General features: G+C 38.4%; 1 protein-coding gene across 2 annotated transcripts; it reads right to left on the reverse strand.

Annotated features, from left to right (window-relative positions):
* Positions 1 to 505: 505 nt before the first annotated feature.
* On the reverse strand, positions 506 to 14,137 carry cldn2 (claudin 2). Of its 2 annotated transcripts, XM_069893169.1 has the most exons (3): positions 14,053 to 14,137; positions 5,549 to 5,682; positions 506 to 4,170 (listed from the first exon to the last, which is right to left on the reverse strand). In XM_069893169.1, exon 3 carries the CDS (start codon positions 4,053 to 4,055, stop codon positions 3,348 to 3,350), a length of 708 nt encoding a protein of 235 aa, XP_069749270.1. In that variant the 5' UTR covers positions 4,056 to 4,170; positions 5,549 to 5,682; positions 14,053 to 14,137; the 3' UTR covers positions 506 to 3,347. The 2 variants fall into 2 exon arrangements, with proteins under 2 accessions (XP_069749270.1, XP_069749272.1); XM_069893171.1 differs by lacking the exons at positions 5,549 to 5,682; positions 14,053 to 14,137 and adding an exon at positions 5,081 to 5,335.
* Between the last annotated feature and the right edge of the window lie 2,065 nt (positions 14,138 to 16,202).

The following is a 16,202-nucleotide window of genomic DNA, read 5'->3' on the forward strand; positions in this document are numbered from 1 at the left end:
TGAGCAGAAGATCTGTCTGAGTCCTAAGACTGCACAGATCTCCACTAGCACTCTTACCTGCTCTTCAGTCGCCTTTGTCGAGTATAAGCCTCTTTCCCTTCTCGGCGTGTAAGTTTGATGTCACTGTGGCGGGCGATGCTACTGCACCACTCACCCCCGTCTTCCTCCGTTCTGGAAGCCGGCTCCTCACTCAGCTATCCATAAAGAGATTGTGGGATCCGCCTTATAGTACATTAGCATAAAAGGTAAAATCACCTTTTTTTTAAACTGGAGATAGATCTAATGTGGGATTTCACCATAAAAAGGCTTTATGATAGCACCGTAGTAATCAAAGCAGATTTAATAAACCTGAATTCATTTCAGATATCTTCATCAATGATACAAGTGTAAGACATTGACTGTTTTTTGAATATTTTATTCCCAGTAAATGTTGATTGGTAAATAACAATTGCAATGACATTTTACATTTTTTAAAATTTATAATTTGAGGAAAATTGTCAGAAAAAAATGTAAAGCATACGAAGTTGTAACTCAAAAATAATCATAAACAGTACTTTGCAATTTACAAGGCTTTAATAGAATAGTGATTTGCATCTTTTTAAAAATGTTCTTAAGCTAATATCTTGGAGCATTTTTCTTATGCCGAGAAAAAAAATAGTGTTATTTTTCAATAATTCAAAATCAAATCTTATATAAAAAGATCAGAGTACAAAAAGTAAATTGACATAGACTCCTAATCTTTGAACAGACTTAAACCAGTCATGTTCTTGATGTCCAGAAAACCTTTAAGAACTGGAGACATATGCTTTGCTGAAGACTTGATAATGCATATTCTGTATTGAATGCCCTTGTTTCTTTTACCATAAACCTTTTTTAAAGATCGGTACAAACATTAAAAACATAGTAGGGAGGCATTCAGTTTCTCAATAACAAAAGTGGGGAATCTTAAGCTGGCCCACTCCTGGAGAAAATCGAGCATTCCATGTGTGGTTTTGGAATGTAACAGAATGGAAACATGCCAAGATACTACTTTGTGAGAGAACTCTACATAATGACCAAATTCAATTTATCATTATTATGCTTCTTTGTTTCCAGTGATGGATTGAGTCGAAGACAATGGTGTATTAGCCAAATATTATTGGTTGAGCAGTCAGCACATGTCACTCTGACATAGGAATTCCTGAGAAGCAACAGTGGAGCAGGCAGTCATTAAGAACTGTACATGGCATGATAGGGCCCTGAGAACATTTATTTTGTTTTGACAGTATTCTGTCACTACAAAGCCCAGTGGAAAACCTGAACAATTTCCAGTGGCTCATCTTAATCAATGGATGTTACTAGTTTAATAATTACACTGATTACTACCCAACTACCCTTTAGTTAGTATAAAATATAGGTAACAAATGCTATATTTTATTCAAAAAAGCACATAGCTGAGAGTATTTCCATGTATCAACACTTGCTGTGGCTCTGGCACTATCAGACTATTCAGCTAATCTGTTAAAAATTTGTTTGTTTTCAGGGGAAAAAATGGGTGGTGATCATAGGAGTCTTGTTGATCATTTCTCAGCTAAATTTAGAACATTCAAGCTACCAAATGAGATCAGCCAAATTAGGAGAAAAGAAATCAGGTTGGGAGAATGGGGAAAGAAGTAGCAGATAGAATACAGCATAAGGGAAGTGTCCCTTTGGTAGAAGGAGTAAAAAGTAAACTATTTTCTCAATGGAGAGAAAATTCAGAAAACAGAGGTCCAATGGGCTTGGGAGTCCAAGAGCAGGATTTCATAAAGGTTAATTTGCAGGTTGCTAGTAAGGTGGGCAAATATAATGTTAGTATTCATTTCAAGAAGACTCGAATATAAAGGCAAAGATGTAATGCTGCGGAGGCCAAGTCACTACGTATATTTAAAGCAGAGGTTGATGGCTCCTTGATTAGTAGGGGCGTAAAAGGTTATGGAGAGGAGGCAGGAGAATGGGGCTGAAAGGCAAAGTGCATCAGCCATGATTTGAATGGTGAAGCAGACTCAATGGGCTGAATGGTCTAATCCTGCTCCTAGGTATTGTGGTTTTAGACCTGAATGTGGAAGGCTGCATGACGCATTCGTAAATATGAAGGTTACTTGCAGACTGAACAAATGGCAAGGTTTACAATGCCACTTTTGTAATCTGTGATAAATGTAAGTTATAAATGTTATCCTACTTTCCAAGATACCACACTATTCAACTCTTCCATCAAAGTGAAATACTATTCCACTCAACTCAGATATCAAATGACTATACAAAATAATTATTTTGTACTGAAAAATAAGCCTACTTTTAACAACAGTTGAAGGCATTTTTAAGATTTTCTGTGAATTATTGAAGTGGCGAAATTAATTAATATTTAATGTTAGTTTCCTGCATTGCATTTTTAAAATGATGTTCCAAATTAAGGGGTGAATGGTCAAACAAATAATTAAACTGAGGTAATATTAAGGAACAGGCAAGGCTGAGTAACTGGGCTTGGTAGAGTAGTACAATTATGGAGTTTGCTGTGATCCTGATATTAACTTTTAATCTACACTTCAGGGTGTATAAATGCACAAACATCGAGTGGTATCATGTTATGATAAAATATTAAAGCATACAAATTCAGGATTTTTTTCCAGGGGATAGCAACTAAAATTAATTAGAATTGTTGTAAACAGTGGGCATTAATTATTTATAGATGTCATCTTGTAAATGCAGCGGAGGTAAAAAGCTACTGAACCCGAGAGAGAAACTTTGAGCCATGTTGACTTTTTGAATCCATGATTTTAATAAGTGCCTTTGGAAAAATGTAAGTCCTATGTCATTGTGACATCTAAAAGAAAATCCAATTTTAGAAACGCATCTCCACATTCATCCAAAAAATGCACCTTGATGGAAAATCTGTATCAAAATCTTTTTTTTCTTGGAAAAATTAAATTCATTTATTCTGTGATCATTTTTAGGCACAAAAGCTATTTTTAAAATTGGTTGGGACCCCTAAACATCTCAAGCAGTATCTTTTCATCAGAAAATGACTTGCAAGAAAAGGAGAAAGGAATTGTTTTATAAGTTTCATTCTAGCCAACCAGTTTCACTTCTACTTAAAAATGATGAATCAATATTTGATTAAAAATTATAATTTACATGCTTCTTTTTTTTTTTACCCCCCCCCCCACTATATCTTTAAAATTATATTTATCATCATTGTTTTACTGAGGTCTTGACAGCTAGGTATGAATTATTCTTTCAGAGAATAATTTTATTAGAAATCATCTTAATAATGACTCCTTTCGGTAATTTTACTGTGAATCCCACATTGACACTGAACACAACTGAATCTACACGTAACCAGTCAGATTGTAAGAGTTGAATTCTGATTTTGCTGCTTTTGAATGAAGAGAAGGAGCTGATGTTGGTGGAACAGAACGGTTTGCTGTAGGATTCTGGTAAGACATTGGTCGCCTACCGAAGGGCCCAGGTTTCCTACCTATAAATGACAGGGACAGCATCACTCCACCAATGATTGTCAATCCGGCAGCAACGACCCCAAGGTACAAGGACTCACCAATTTCATACTTGAGGTCACCCGGAATTAAGGGGTTGTGGAACTCCATTATCACTTCATTCATTGTCCATGCTACAGGTATCAAGCCCATCAAACCAGCTATGATAAAGAAGATTCCTCCAGTTCCAGCAATCTTGTCCTTTATTGGAGAATCCTTGGCACACACAGTACACTTCATGCCAACTACTGAAATTGTTATGGCAAGCATTGAGAGTGCAACCGAGATGACCATCATGGCTCGAGCAGCCTGAAGATCTGTTGGCAGTTCCAGGACAGAGTTATAAGTTTCGCACTGAAAGACACCAGTACTGAATATGGCACATGCCCACCACAACCCTTTCATGTAAACAATAGCAGTGACAACGTTTGATCCAACATGAGCTGTGATACTCCACTGTGGCATGATAGTAGCAGACAATGTCCCAATCATACCAATTATGCAGACAATCAAGGCTACCAGTTGTATGGCAATGTTGGCCATGGTGGAACTCAGAAGCTTTCACTTGAAAGATGTAGATCCTTACTGCATGCTTTCCGAACAAAAATGAGCTTGAAATATTGTTGCTGCTGTCAGACACCTGGCATCATGTGCCTATCTGAAACCATTAAGATAAAAGATTTACTGATATTGTGAAGAAATAACTTGGGAGAACTAAACTAGCTGTTCTCTATTAAACTTTCAAAGTCAACATTTTGTTTCATCTCATATTTAAGTAATAAAATTTCCTTTTATTTTGGTTCGTCGTGTCAAGATATTTACCTCAAGTTTAAAAGATCCTGTTATATTAAGCATATTCTGTTCTGTGTTCTGAGATACTTGCCTATTTGTAATGCATTCACATCTCGTGTTTACATTTGGCATTTAAACAAGTGATCTCTCTCTCTCTCTCTAAAATTAGTGACCATAAGTTACTTTAAAGATAATAACAAAAAAATGCTTCCTGGACTAGTACAGAGTTCAGATCGTCATTCTTGCTGCCAATATCCATCTGTATTCTTTTTCATATGGTCCATCTCTGACATTTTCTTTTGTTAAGAGACGACTGTTGCCACTCTGAGGATAGGTTAGCAACAAACAAATGTTTTCTTACAAAGAGTCTTCAACCTGAAACATTACTCTTTACTGTTGTTGCTAGACCTGCTGAGTGCAGCATTTTGTTTTAAGGACAACTTGCTAGGTTTCATGTAGACCTGAAGTGTATGAAAATTGAATCCAACCACAATTCTCTGCTGCTCCCCCCCCCCACCCCCCCCCCCCCGCCACCACCAAAAAAAGCAACCCATCAAACACAGGACACCAATTTTCAGATTAGAACTGCTCAGATTGTGATTCAGTCACTACATAATACAGAGGATGTGAATAATGATTCAGAAGCAAGAGTTTTAATGGCAAATACCAAATTTAAATTTAAATAATATATAATCAAAATGGATACAATGAAACTACACATTGTTATAAAATTCCATCAAAGACAATTTAGCCAAAAGCAATTTTTGTTTTGTTACCTGGTCGGAAATGTGATTCCAGAGCAGTGTGGCTGACTCTTACCTGCCCCGTCTGATGTTGAGCAAGTCACTTCTTTATATGATGACCTAAACTCTGGAACAGTAAGATTGACAAATCTGCAGGTGTTCATTGAGATTCTGCCACAAAACTGGCATTAACTTTGGGAATTCTGCACTTGCATCGTGTTAACTTGGATATTCCGAAATTTCAGTCAATGATTTGACACAACTCTATTGGCAACTCTCCAAAGCCCAAATCAGCAAGAAACCATTAATCTGTGCTAATGGCTCAAAACTTTACAGAAATAACTGACTCTAAAGATTTTGCAACTGGTTTGAAGTGCAGTGAATATATTTTAAAAATATTTTTAAGATATCTCTATAAAAAATCTTGCATATTTATTTTTTTAAACAAACGCTTAACTTTTAAAGTTTTCTAATTATCCCAAAAATATAAACGTGTCTTACCTCTGAGCAGTTTGGGTTAATTCAAGGGCATATCATAGAGAGGCTCTCTGTGATTTTTGTGGGCAGGTCTAATTTTGATTGTTCTTCACGATGTCATTTTACAAGATTACAAAACAATATGGCTGAAGGTCACTCTGCAGAAAAAAATCCAATCAGTTCATTGTAGTTCAGATTCTGCGGGTTTTGAAAGGAAGCGTGTTGATTTTATTGCCATGAAAAAGACATTTTGGCTTCCTGCTGAACATTTATCTGGACTCATAGAATTTGTGCTCACAAAATTGTATCCTTCTGCAATTCTTTTAAAATTGGTATTATTGGTTTGAAGAATATTGAATCACTAGATGTTCTGTAGTTATAGTCTCCTAATGTAAATGTTTAAGATCAGAATTGTTTCCTCTAGCAATACCTAAACTCATCAGACACTTAATCAAGTAGCACAGGTTAATTAGATTTTACTTTGTGAGTTCACCCAGAAAAATACAAGTTGCATGCCCCCCCCACCCCCGCACTTGTTACCACCACCTATATTAAAAGTTGAGAAAAATATATTTTCCCAAAAACAGGAAATTTTGTTGACTGGAAATAAATGGAGCAGAATAGAATAGAAAGAAATTCCACAAAAACAAATGTGAAGGTATTAAAACATTAACAGGCTTGGCTCATTTGTCCTGTACAGAGTATGTAATGAGATTTATCAAAATGAATTGAATTTGTTGAATGAGGGATAGGGACAGTCCAACAGCTCAATGAAACTAAAATAAATGAGGTTGCTTGCATTCAAGTTTGAAGGGAAAAATGTGAAGGATGAAACTTTTGGTACCGGTCACAGCTTCAGATAAATAAATAATTCCTGTCTTCTTGAACTTGAAGAAAACTAATCTGCTTGATCCTGTTTTCCATCTTGTGGCCTATATCCTTGTATTTTACAAGATGACTGGTTTATTTAATTTCAGTGAAGATTCTACCCAAACCATCATTTCAATATTGAGTTCCAACCCCCACCATTGTCTGGTTAAAAATTCTCATCATCTTCTGAATTATCCTTCCACCAATAAGTAAATATATTCACTTAGTTATTGATTTCCTGCTAAAAAAATATATAATTTTATCCCATCCACTATTCATCCCATTTATACAAGTCAATTAAATCTTATCAATGTCCCCTCTGAGCAAAGAATATATATCAAGCCAATCTGATCTTTTGTCTGAGCTGAGATTCTTCAGTCCTGCTAATATTTGGATTTTTGTCCAGTGCTATTAAGTTCTTACTTTAATTTGTCAGCTAAAGGTCGCTATCTCTACTCAGGGTGTGTCCAGATTTCTATAAAGTTCTTGTTTAATCTTCTGTTTTTATGTTCCTTGAACAAATGAAGGAAACAATCCCATGCACTGAGACATATATCTAGATGTACTGAAGCAGAAAAAAAGTTTTAGAACAGATTGGATACTATTTACTGTCATATAATAAAACAGAAATGTAATATAACACAATTTTAAGAGAGAAACTTTCATGGAAATTCTTGGTCACAGGATTTCTATGGGTTCATTGTTGAAAATTACATTGCGGATAAACACTAAATATTGTTGGTTAAAAAATAAGAAACTTTTGTTCATTTTTCAGGACATAGTCACAGGCAAGTTACATTTTTTGTATTGTTGCAATTCTTAAGAATGTAGTTTCAGGATTTGGACCGACTGGAAATGAGGAAATAGCAATATACTTTTAAGTTAGGATGATGTTTGACTTTGAGGGAACTTGCAGGTAAGTGTCTGCTGCCCTTGTACTTTTGAGTAGTAGGTTGTATGAGTTCAAGAAGTATTGTCAGAGATGTCCAGAGGATTTTATAGATAGTATACAAGCTTGGTGCTCTGGAAGTGAATGTCTAGAGGGGGTTTGAAGGGATGCTATCAATCCATCTAGTTTGACCTCAGTGATGCCAAGATACATGAATTGGAGTTACAAACATCCAGGCAAGAGAGTATTCTATTTTGTTCCTGCCCTCTGCCTTCTTTGAAGAAGACCGCAGAGCCCATCTCACTGACAAAAGACAAAGGAGGAAAAACCCAACACCCAACCCCAACCAATAAATTTACCGCTGCAACCGTGTTTGCCTGTCCCACATCGGACTTATCAGCCACAAACGAGCCTGCAGCTGACGTGGACATTTACCCCCTCCATAAATCTTCGTCCGCGAAGCCAAGCAAAAGAAAGATTGCAAGGCAGACAGATTCGCCACCAGCAGGAATTGCCTAAGTGCCTCTTACAGTTGTTACCATCAGACTTGCAGTCAGTCAGAGAGAGAGAGAAGCAAAAGTGAGTCCTCCCATAATTACCGAGCATCTGTAGATTCGCCTCCAGCACTTCCGCAGCCCCCATAGCCACTCAGAGTCCAGTTCAAGCCATTGGTAACCCGAGCTCCAGATCTGAACCTCTGTCACAGTCAGGAATCTTTCAGCACCCTTGGCACCTCCTCGCTTCTCGGTTCTAAAGTCTGGTGCACCGCCAGCCAGCTCGAGGCAGTCCACGGCCCGTTGCGAGTCTCCCAACAGCAGTCTCCAGCAGCCCACAGCTTCCACAGGTTCCTTGCCTCAAGCCACCGCAGCGCTGGTCCTCAGCCACAGAGCCCCTTTACTGATCCGCCACCATGGTCACCATCACCACGAATCATCTCCTCTGCTTCTCCCTCTCAGATGATGCATGATCTTCCCATCCTCTGGAGCCCTGCTCCAGTCCTCTGCTTCCCTGGAGTCTGCAGCCCCTCATGGCTGCTGCCAATTAATAGGCACCGCCCTCTTGGGCGCAGACCCGCACTCGTGGGATCTCTTGACGCACTTCAGGTTTTGCCCTCTTGTAGTCTCAATATACAAATGTGATTCTTGTCAATGGTGACAGTCCCATTCTGGGGTGTGCAATTAAACTTCCATTTTATGGCATGAGTCTTATCCCTGAATATTATCTTTGTCTTCTTGCATGCAAACATGATCTTGTATATTTACTGAGAATTGAGAGTGGATTTAAATTTGGGAAATCATTGATGAACATTCACACTTCTGATGTTCTAATGGATGTAAAATAAAGCCAAAGGTCATAGAATGCAAAACTCTTCTCTGACAAACTCAAGAGTTTTCATCAGTCAGCACAGAAACCAGTTCTATGGCCTTTGTTCAGTGACCACTTATTTAACACTAAACCTGCATTAATCTCAGATTTTTTTTCTCCATATCTTCTCATCAACTCCCACCCTCCTTTCATTGGATTCCATGATTCACCTACACACTATGGGCAATTTATTGTAGTCAATTAACCTACTCAATTTGAGTGTCCCAGCTTTTTCTGTTTATTTTTAAATTGTTCCTTCATCTAATGTAGTTTTTGGATTTTCAACAGAAGATTCTGCTATTCTACACTTCTCACTGAAAATCTAGTGCAAACTGTTACAATTCTGGATTATTCAGTTTGGTGCTCCTTGGTAATTTATCTTGAAATATGCCAAATTTTGAATACTTGTTTAGGATTTAATCAAGGCGATTAAAGAAGATGCTTTGTTACCCGGTGCCAATTTTGGGAAGGAAACACTTAAAAACAGTCATAGGGAGCTCCAAAGCAACAAAGCAGATTGAATGCCAAGATTTTACCATTTATTGGTAACCTGCTAAATCACAGCACCACATTCAATGCTTAAAATGAGTGACAGTAACAATTAACTGATGCAGGTTTGATCTGAAGCATCACAGTTGCTGCAGGGTTTTAACTGCTTCCAGTTTTTAAATTAAGAAGTTCACAATTCATGTAGGTTTCTCATTTTGCTCAAAATAGGAAATATGGTAACTACTATTCTTGGCTAAATTCATAAAAGTAATCCTTTTCGTATAAATTATTGTTGGCTAGTAACTCTATAAACCAGCTATTCTCAATGGGGACTATATAACCCCCACTGCGGGCCGCAGCACATTTAAGGGGGCCATGGACTGAACTCATAAAATATTTTTTATGTCATTGGTAGGAGATAAATAAGGAAGGAGCCAACCAAGCTTGACTGCTTCACAGGGAAGGGGGCCCATAAAATTTGAGCAGAGTCCTGAGGCAGCCATAGCTTAAAAAAAAAGGTTGAGAATGGCTGCTCTAAATCTTTTGTTCTAATCTACATACTCTAGTGTGGAATGTACCAAAGCACTTCAAAAAGTTTTATTTTGAAAGAATTTAAAGAATATTTTAACATTCATTTACATTCATTGTCATCTAATTCTACAAATGAGATAGTGTTGGAGGCATTTTTTCTGAACTTACGAAATGAATGAAATTTGACGGCGTAGAGATTTACTTGCGTGGAAAGGAGAATTTCCTTCATCTCTATCACATGCAACAGTGATAAGTTGAGCCCCATAATCTTATCAGCAAGTGGTTACAATAGGTGATAGCCCATAATTAATATTTGTTCATTCCAAACTTTGATTTCATTGGGGAGCAAATTCAGTGTCAATTGAGCATCGTCATAGTTAGCATGTGAGGACCTTAGAAACTCTCTTAACTTTTCACTTGTCCTATCTCAAAAAGGTGCCTTGAGTGCTTAGAAGTGATCTGTTTTTCTCCTCCTTCAAGCTTGCTTGTGGAAGTGTTTTGCTCCAATATCATGATCTGAACTTTTAACTCTATCCTCTTCTGTGAGGTGCAAACTTCTACCCAAACGGGACAGTGCTGTCTTCCCACAATCCCATTCAGGGCTTCATGTAGCATATTTGACTACCTCATGATCAGATCTGCAACCAAATGGAATGTGAAGTTGCAATAGTCAAGGCAACATTGATATTTCCTGAAAGTTGAGAGTTTGGTTTACTAAGCAGTTTATTGCTCGATGCGGAGACATTAATAGACTGTTTATCAAACTCTGACATGTCAAATGTTCAACTCGAGCATAATCACTAACTGAAGTATGTATTGAAACAGTTCCAGCAGTTTTGAAAAGGATAATAGTCACAGTTCATTTTTTAGTTTTACTGAGAGTTGTATCCAAATTATAGTTTTATGCATAAATATTATATGGCGAGCTCTCCACTGGCCACCGTGACAGAGGTGCACCAAAGAAAAGGTACAAGGACTGCGTAAAGAAATCTCTTGGTGCCTGCCACATTGACCACCGCCAGTGGGCTGATAACGCCTCAAACCGTGCATCTTGGCGCCTCACAGTTTGGCGGGCAGCAGCCTCCTTTGAAGAAGACCGCAGAGCCCACCTCACTGACAAAAGGCAAAGGAGGAAAAACCCAACACCCAACCCCAACCAACCAATTTTCCCTTGCAACCGCTGCAATCGTGTCTGCCTGTCCCGCATCGGACTGGTCAGCCACAAACGAGCCTGCAGCTGACGTGGACTTTTTACCCCCTCCATAAATCTTCGTCCGCGAAGCCAAGCCAAAGAAAGATGAATATCTGAAAATGTTACAATGACTGTTACCCTGTCACCTTTGAGCATCTTAATTTTATTTGTCAAATATGTCTCTGAACGACTTGAATGAGATACAAATATCAGGGAATATCTGGATAAGTGTACTCACACTGTTGGGGTTGGGGGGGGGGGGGGTTGCAGTAGGGAATAATGACTAGGGAGTGGTGTTTATGGAAAAGTGTAGTTGGGGCACTAGCATGAAGAATGGGGAAAGAAAATAATGGAAGCTAGTGACTCTCAATTTTGAAAGGTAGGGAGTGGAAAGGAGGTGTTGGAGTCCGGGAGTTTATACTTGGAAAATCCATGATTAATTTGGTAAATGAAGAAAGACTGGAGTGACTATGTGGATCAGGCAGCATGTGTTGAATGAAATGGTCGGTCAATGTTTTGTGTTTGGAGCCTTTGTCAAGACTCCCTTATTAATACTGAATTTATCATAAACGGCACAACGGTAAGTAAAGCACTTGGTATCTGGAATTCAAGCAACCAGCTGCCTCAAGCAACTGGCAAACAAAAAAATTAAAATAAATAAAAATAAAATAATAGTTTAAAATAGTAAAAGTAAATATTCTCCTTTGATGAAGATGGGAGCAAATATTCAGCTAGCAGAGGGCCTTGGAAACAGCAATGGCTTTGCCCGCTGTTCTCAGTTGAGGTGACTCTATATTCTCTTTATTCCTGCTTAGTAAGAGTTTCCCCAATCAGAGACTTTATCTGTAAACTTGGAAGAGCAGGGATTAATTATCTATAATGTTATTGTTCATCTTTTGGGCGGCTCCATGGAGGGAAAGGAACCTGGAGATGCGACGATGGTTAAATGTCTTCAAAAAATATGACTGAAAATAAAGTAAAATGCTTTAAGGTTTATATATACATGCAAATTAAATTTGTTCAGTGTAAGTACAGTTTAGTATTTTTGTCTTTTAAACTGTGTATTCTTAATGCAGGTATATTAGTTAGGCGTTGTAAGAGTAAGTCTCAAACAACTGGAAAATACACTTATCTGGCATCTATCTAGCCAGATAGTTGCAGAATACTAGGTGTTTACAGTACAATGAAAAATGATTGAGGAAGACTTGATTACAAAAAGGAATCATGATAGTTCACTAGTGTCAGGCTAAGTACATAATGAAACATTTAAATATAGAAAATAGATGGACAAGAAGTCCTTCCGTATGATCATGAGATCTCTGTACCCCATTCCTGCTTTCTGTCCAGTCCCCTTGATCACATGAGCCATAAGGGCTACATCCAATCCTCTTTTCAAAATATTAAATTAACTGGCCTGAACAATTTTGTGCATTCCACGAGTTAACAACTCTGAGTGAAAAAGTTTCTCTTCATCTCAGTTCTAAATAGCTTACTCCTTATCGTTAAGATGTGACCACTTGCTCTCGATTTCTCCAACATTGGAAAAATTCTTTCTGCATCTAACCTGTCTAGTTCTATCAGAATTTTATATGTCACAATGAATTCTAATAAATATAATCTAGTCTATCCAGTCTTCAATGTCAGTCCTGCTCTTTCCCAAGAATCAATCTGCAGCAGAAGTTCACCAGATTTTTCTGAAATAGCAAAACAGAGTTTCTGAGAGTCGCAATTCATTTTTAGAGAATAAAAAAAAGTTCTAAACCAGTGGTTTTTGAGCTGCCCCTAAACTCACATTCCACTTAAAAAAAAATTCCTTTGTCATAAGTGCTCTGTGATTAGTAAGGGATTGCTTAAGGTGGTATATGAGTGGGAAGGGAAGGTTGAGAATCACTGCTCTAGACCTAAATGTTTCTGAAATATTTTGCTTGAGAAAAATTGTCATTGGCTCATTTTCTTTGGAGTTATGAAACCGTGCACATAACGAGTCAATTAGGTACGATTAAAACAATGGTTTTCAAACTTTTTCCCAATGGCACAGGGAATACTTAAAGTGGAATGTGAGTTTGGGGGGACAGATTGAAAACCACTGTATAGTGCTCGAATTTGGGAAGAGTAACTGTTTCAAAAATAGTGATTTTGGGATAGCTGATATTTAAGCAGCCAAAATTAGGTGGTAGACATATGTCGAGGCAAGGAGGGATATGATAAACAAGGGAAGGGATCGAATTCCTTTGAATTTAAGATAGTTCTGGGGCTGGTGAGACCTCATTGATGAACTGGAACCAAGTTGGGGTTCTCTTGAGATATAGATTAGTGCTGTAATGAGGGTGGGAGGTAAAGAAGGAAAATAATTCTGAGAGGTATTAAGATAATGAAGAAAGAAAAAAAGTACAAAGTCATAATTACATGAAACTGGTATGAGCTATATTACACAAGAGTGTTGACTGGATACATCAAGTAAAATTCACCTGAGTATTGCCACAGAATACCATTTTAATTGATGTTTTAATACCATCATGGCAGCCGTAGGAAGAAATATTCACCCTCTTCATCTCTAACCTAGAAGGATGGGATCTATGATTTCTGGATTATGATTTTATGGAAATTCTCTCCACATCTCCACAAATCCTCAAATCCAATGTAGGAAGATTTCCTAACCTCTGAAAACTAACAGCAGGTGCGTATTCTTCTGCACTTGCAGGGCCCTGTAAGCTGACAACAGTGTGAATGCTATACTGATCCCAACTTTCCTTGCTGAAACCCTTTCTGCGGCTCTTCCCCAGCAAAAAGACCCTTACAAAGCTCCGCTCTCATCTCATGATAATGGTTCCCTCCCACCATCCCGCCACCCCCAACTCCCCCCCCCTCCACTCACCAACCCCCAACACCTCCAGTTTTGGGCAAAGGTCAATACAGAAATAATATGGGGGTGGAGGAAATGTGGTTAAAATCTTCCAAATTTGTGGATCTTCCTACCACAGTGACCCAGGGTAAAAAAAAATCAGTTATTTAGTCTTTTTTGAAGGAGGTTTCTAGCTTACTATCAAACCAAAGACTAATAGACAAATATCATTGAACTCGAACAGTAAGCATTTTTAATTCTCTCATGTCAAATACACACCAAACTGCAGAAAAGATGATCTGTTGAAGTCATTCACATCTTTTGAATTTCTTTTCAACACAAATTCCTACCTGATTTTTGATAATCCTTAGTATCTTCAACTCCAAAGCTGCTGAGGTTCTATACTCTTCAACTTTCACACTCGCTGACTTCACAAGACCTTCCCCCCCCCCACCCCCCCCCCCACCCCCAACACTGTACGTTGCTGTCACTCCCTGTCCTATGCTCACTTTGTGCTGTTATATTAGTTTCTGCCCCATTGCTCATCTGGTACTTATTAATCAGCCTCCCTCGTGCTCTTCTAACACCTTGTTGCTACTAGTAACTTCATTTTGATTTGATTCACATTCTGGGAACTATTGAACCCTGCTTTATTTTAAAATATATGGACTAAAAATTCTACTTTGTAGTCCATTTTGTAATCTTTTGTTCGCGCAGCATGCTTCTGCACAGAATCTACTGGAGGGCAGCAGGAAAGTTATCTTTTGCAGCATGAAAGCGTGCTAGGCATTTCAGAAGTTGCATGGGGCTGGGTAACAAGAGTGGGACTTCACGGGAGGAATAAGACTTGCTCAGAGTAAGTTAAAAAGAAGAAAAGCTTCAGCCTGCTATTTCCAGTGGTTGAGATGTCAGACTTTCTGGGGTGGGTGAGGAGCCATAAAAATATCAGTCTCCAACAACATGATATCCTACCCTCCATTAAAGGTGCATGCACAGCTTATATTTTTGAGTTGGCACTTCTATAAATGATCGAATCTGCCCTGTCCCTTGATGTAGCATGTCCCATGAGAACCATGCTATGCACATGTGATCATAAAAATTGTAAGCAGGAGTTGGCCCCTCAAGCCTGTTCTATGATGGTTTCAACCCCAGCTTGTCAAGTTTTATCAATCTCTTCCTTACAACTCTCCAGAAATTCTGCTTCTGCCACTCTTTCAGGAAGCGACCCCAATGCCCTGCAAATCTCTGTATAAGATTGTTTTCAAAAGTGAACCATAGTTCTCGATCCTTCTTTAAGTGGAAATATCAAATCCACCTTGTCAGGTCAAGATTTTCAGAAGTTCTCTATGTTATGTACTAGACAGCAGCGACAAAAATTAGCCCAGACGGTGTTATATTTAAAATAATATTTTTAATTATTTATCAACAATGATATAACACCTAATCTAATTTATTTACATTTATCTAAACTTAACTAAACTTATCTGCTCTTATCTAACAACCCCCAACTAGCCACCAAAATACTGATGTGTGTGGAACACCCAAAGCCACCAAAGCTCAAGGCCCAATTCTCGAAAAGCAGTTCAAAGTTCATTTTCGGAAATTCAGTGGTGACATGTATGCTTGAAATTGATGCAACATATAGACCTAAGATGGATACAACACACAAAGTTTAGGTGGTTGAGATATGCAGGCCTTAGATGAAAGTGATACGCAGGCTTTAGGTGGATCAGACACACAGGCCTTAGACAAAGTTAGCAGTTCCTGAAGTAGGTGAAGGAGACCACGGGTGTCAGAATGTTTATAACTCACAAAATCCTTGGTGAGGTGCCTCCAATCAAATGTCTTTTTTGGACGAGTGCCAACCATTATTCCCCTCTTCTTTGATGTAGGGGACATGAAGCAAGTGATGCTCACAAACCTTCCAGAACCGTTCTTGTGGGTCAGCCGAACTCGCTCTCATTCTGGTCACTAGCCAAGCACAGTATTTCTTCTGCAAGTAGAACACTTTTTGTGGGTCAGTTGAACAAAAGTGACCTTCACTCTTTTTGGCCACAGAGTGGTCGTCTCATTCCCCTATAACCAACAGAAGGAAATCAAACAGATTGCCAATAACCATGTCCAAGGCCAATCCAGCACAGTATTTCTTCTTCAGAGAGCTGTTTGCTCCTGTGCTGTCTCCTTAAAATTACCCCCAAGCAAAGCTGTGCACTGCTTCTTCAATAAGCTGGTCACATAGTCTCTGCACCTGGGATTTCCATGGTTTCTAATGTATTCATTCAGGATCATGCTGTCTTCAAATCCTCCTGCCAGTTCACACTCTCTTTCCAAAGCCTGCAGGTTTTTGTTAAATCTGTTCTCTTAAAGAGGCAGTCCACACAAATGAAAAAGAAATGAAAAATGGAAGCACATCACACCCACAATATTCCAAGGTAGGAAACCATTCTTCTGATTTGTTACATTTTGTGTGATGTTGGAAATTAATTTCATGCATATTATA

Source organism: Narcine bancroftii, chromosome 8, assembly GCF_036971445.1.
Source record: "Narcine bancroftii isolate sNarBan1 chromosome 8, sNarBan1.hap1, whole genome shotgun sequence".
Classification (NCBI taxonomy): Eukaryota; Metazoa; Chordata; class Chondrichthyes; order Torpediniformes; family Narcinidae; genus Narcine; species Narcine bancroftii.

Coding starts and splice junctions, on each gene's coding strand:
- cldn2 (XM_069893169.1), bottom strand. CDS start 4,055: ATGGCCAACATTGCCATACAACTGGTAGCCTTGATTGTCTGCATAATT.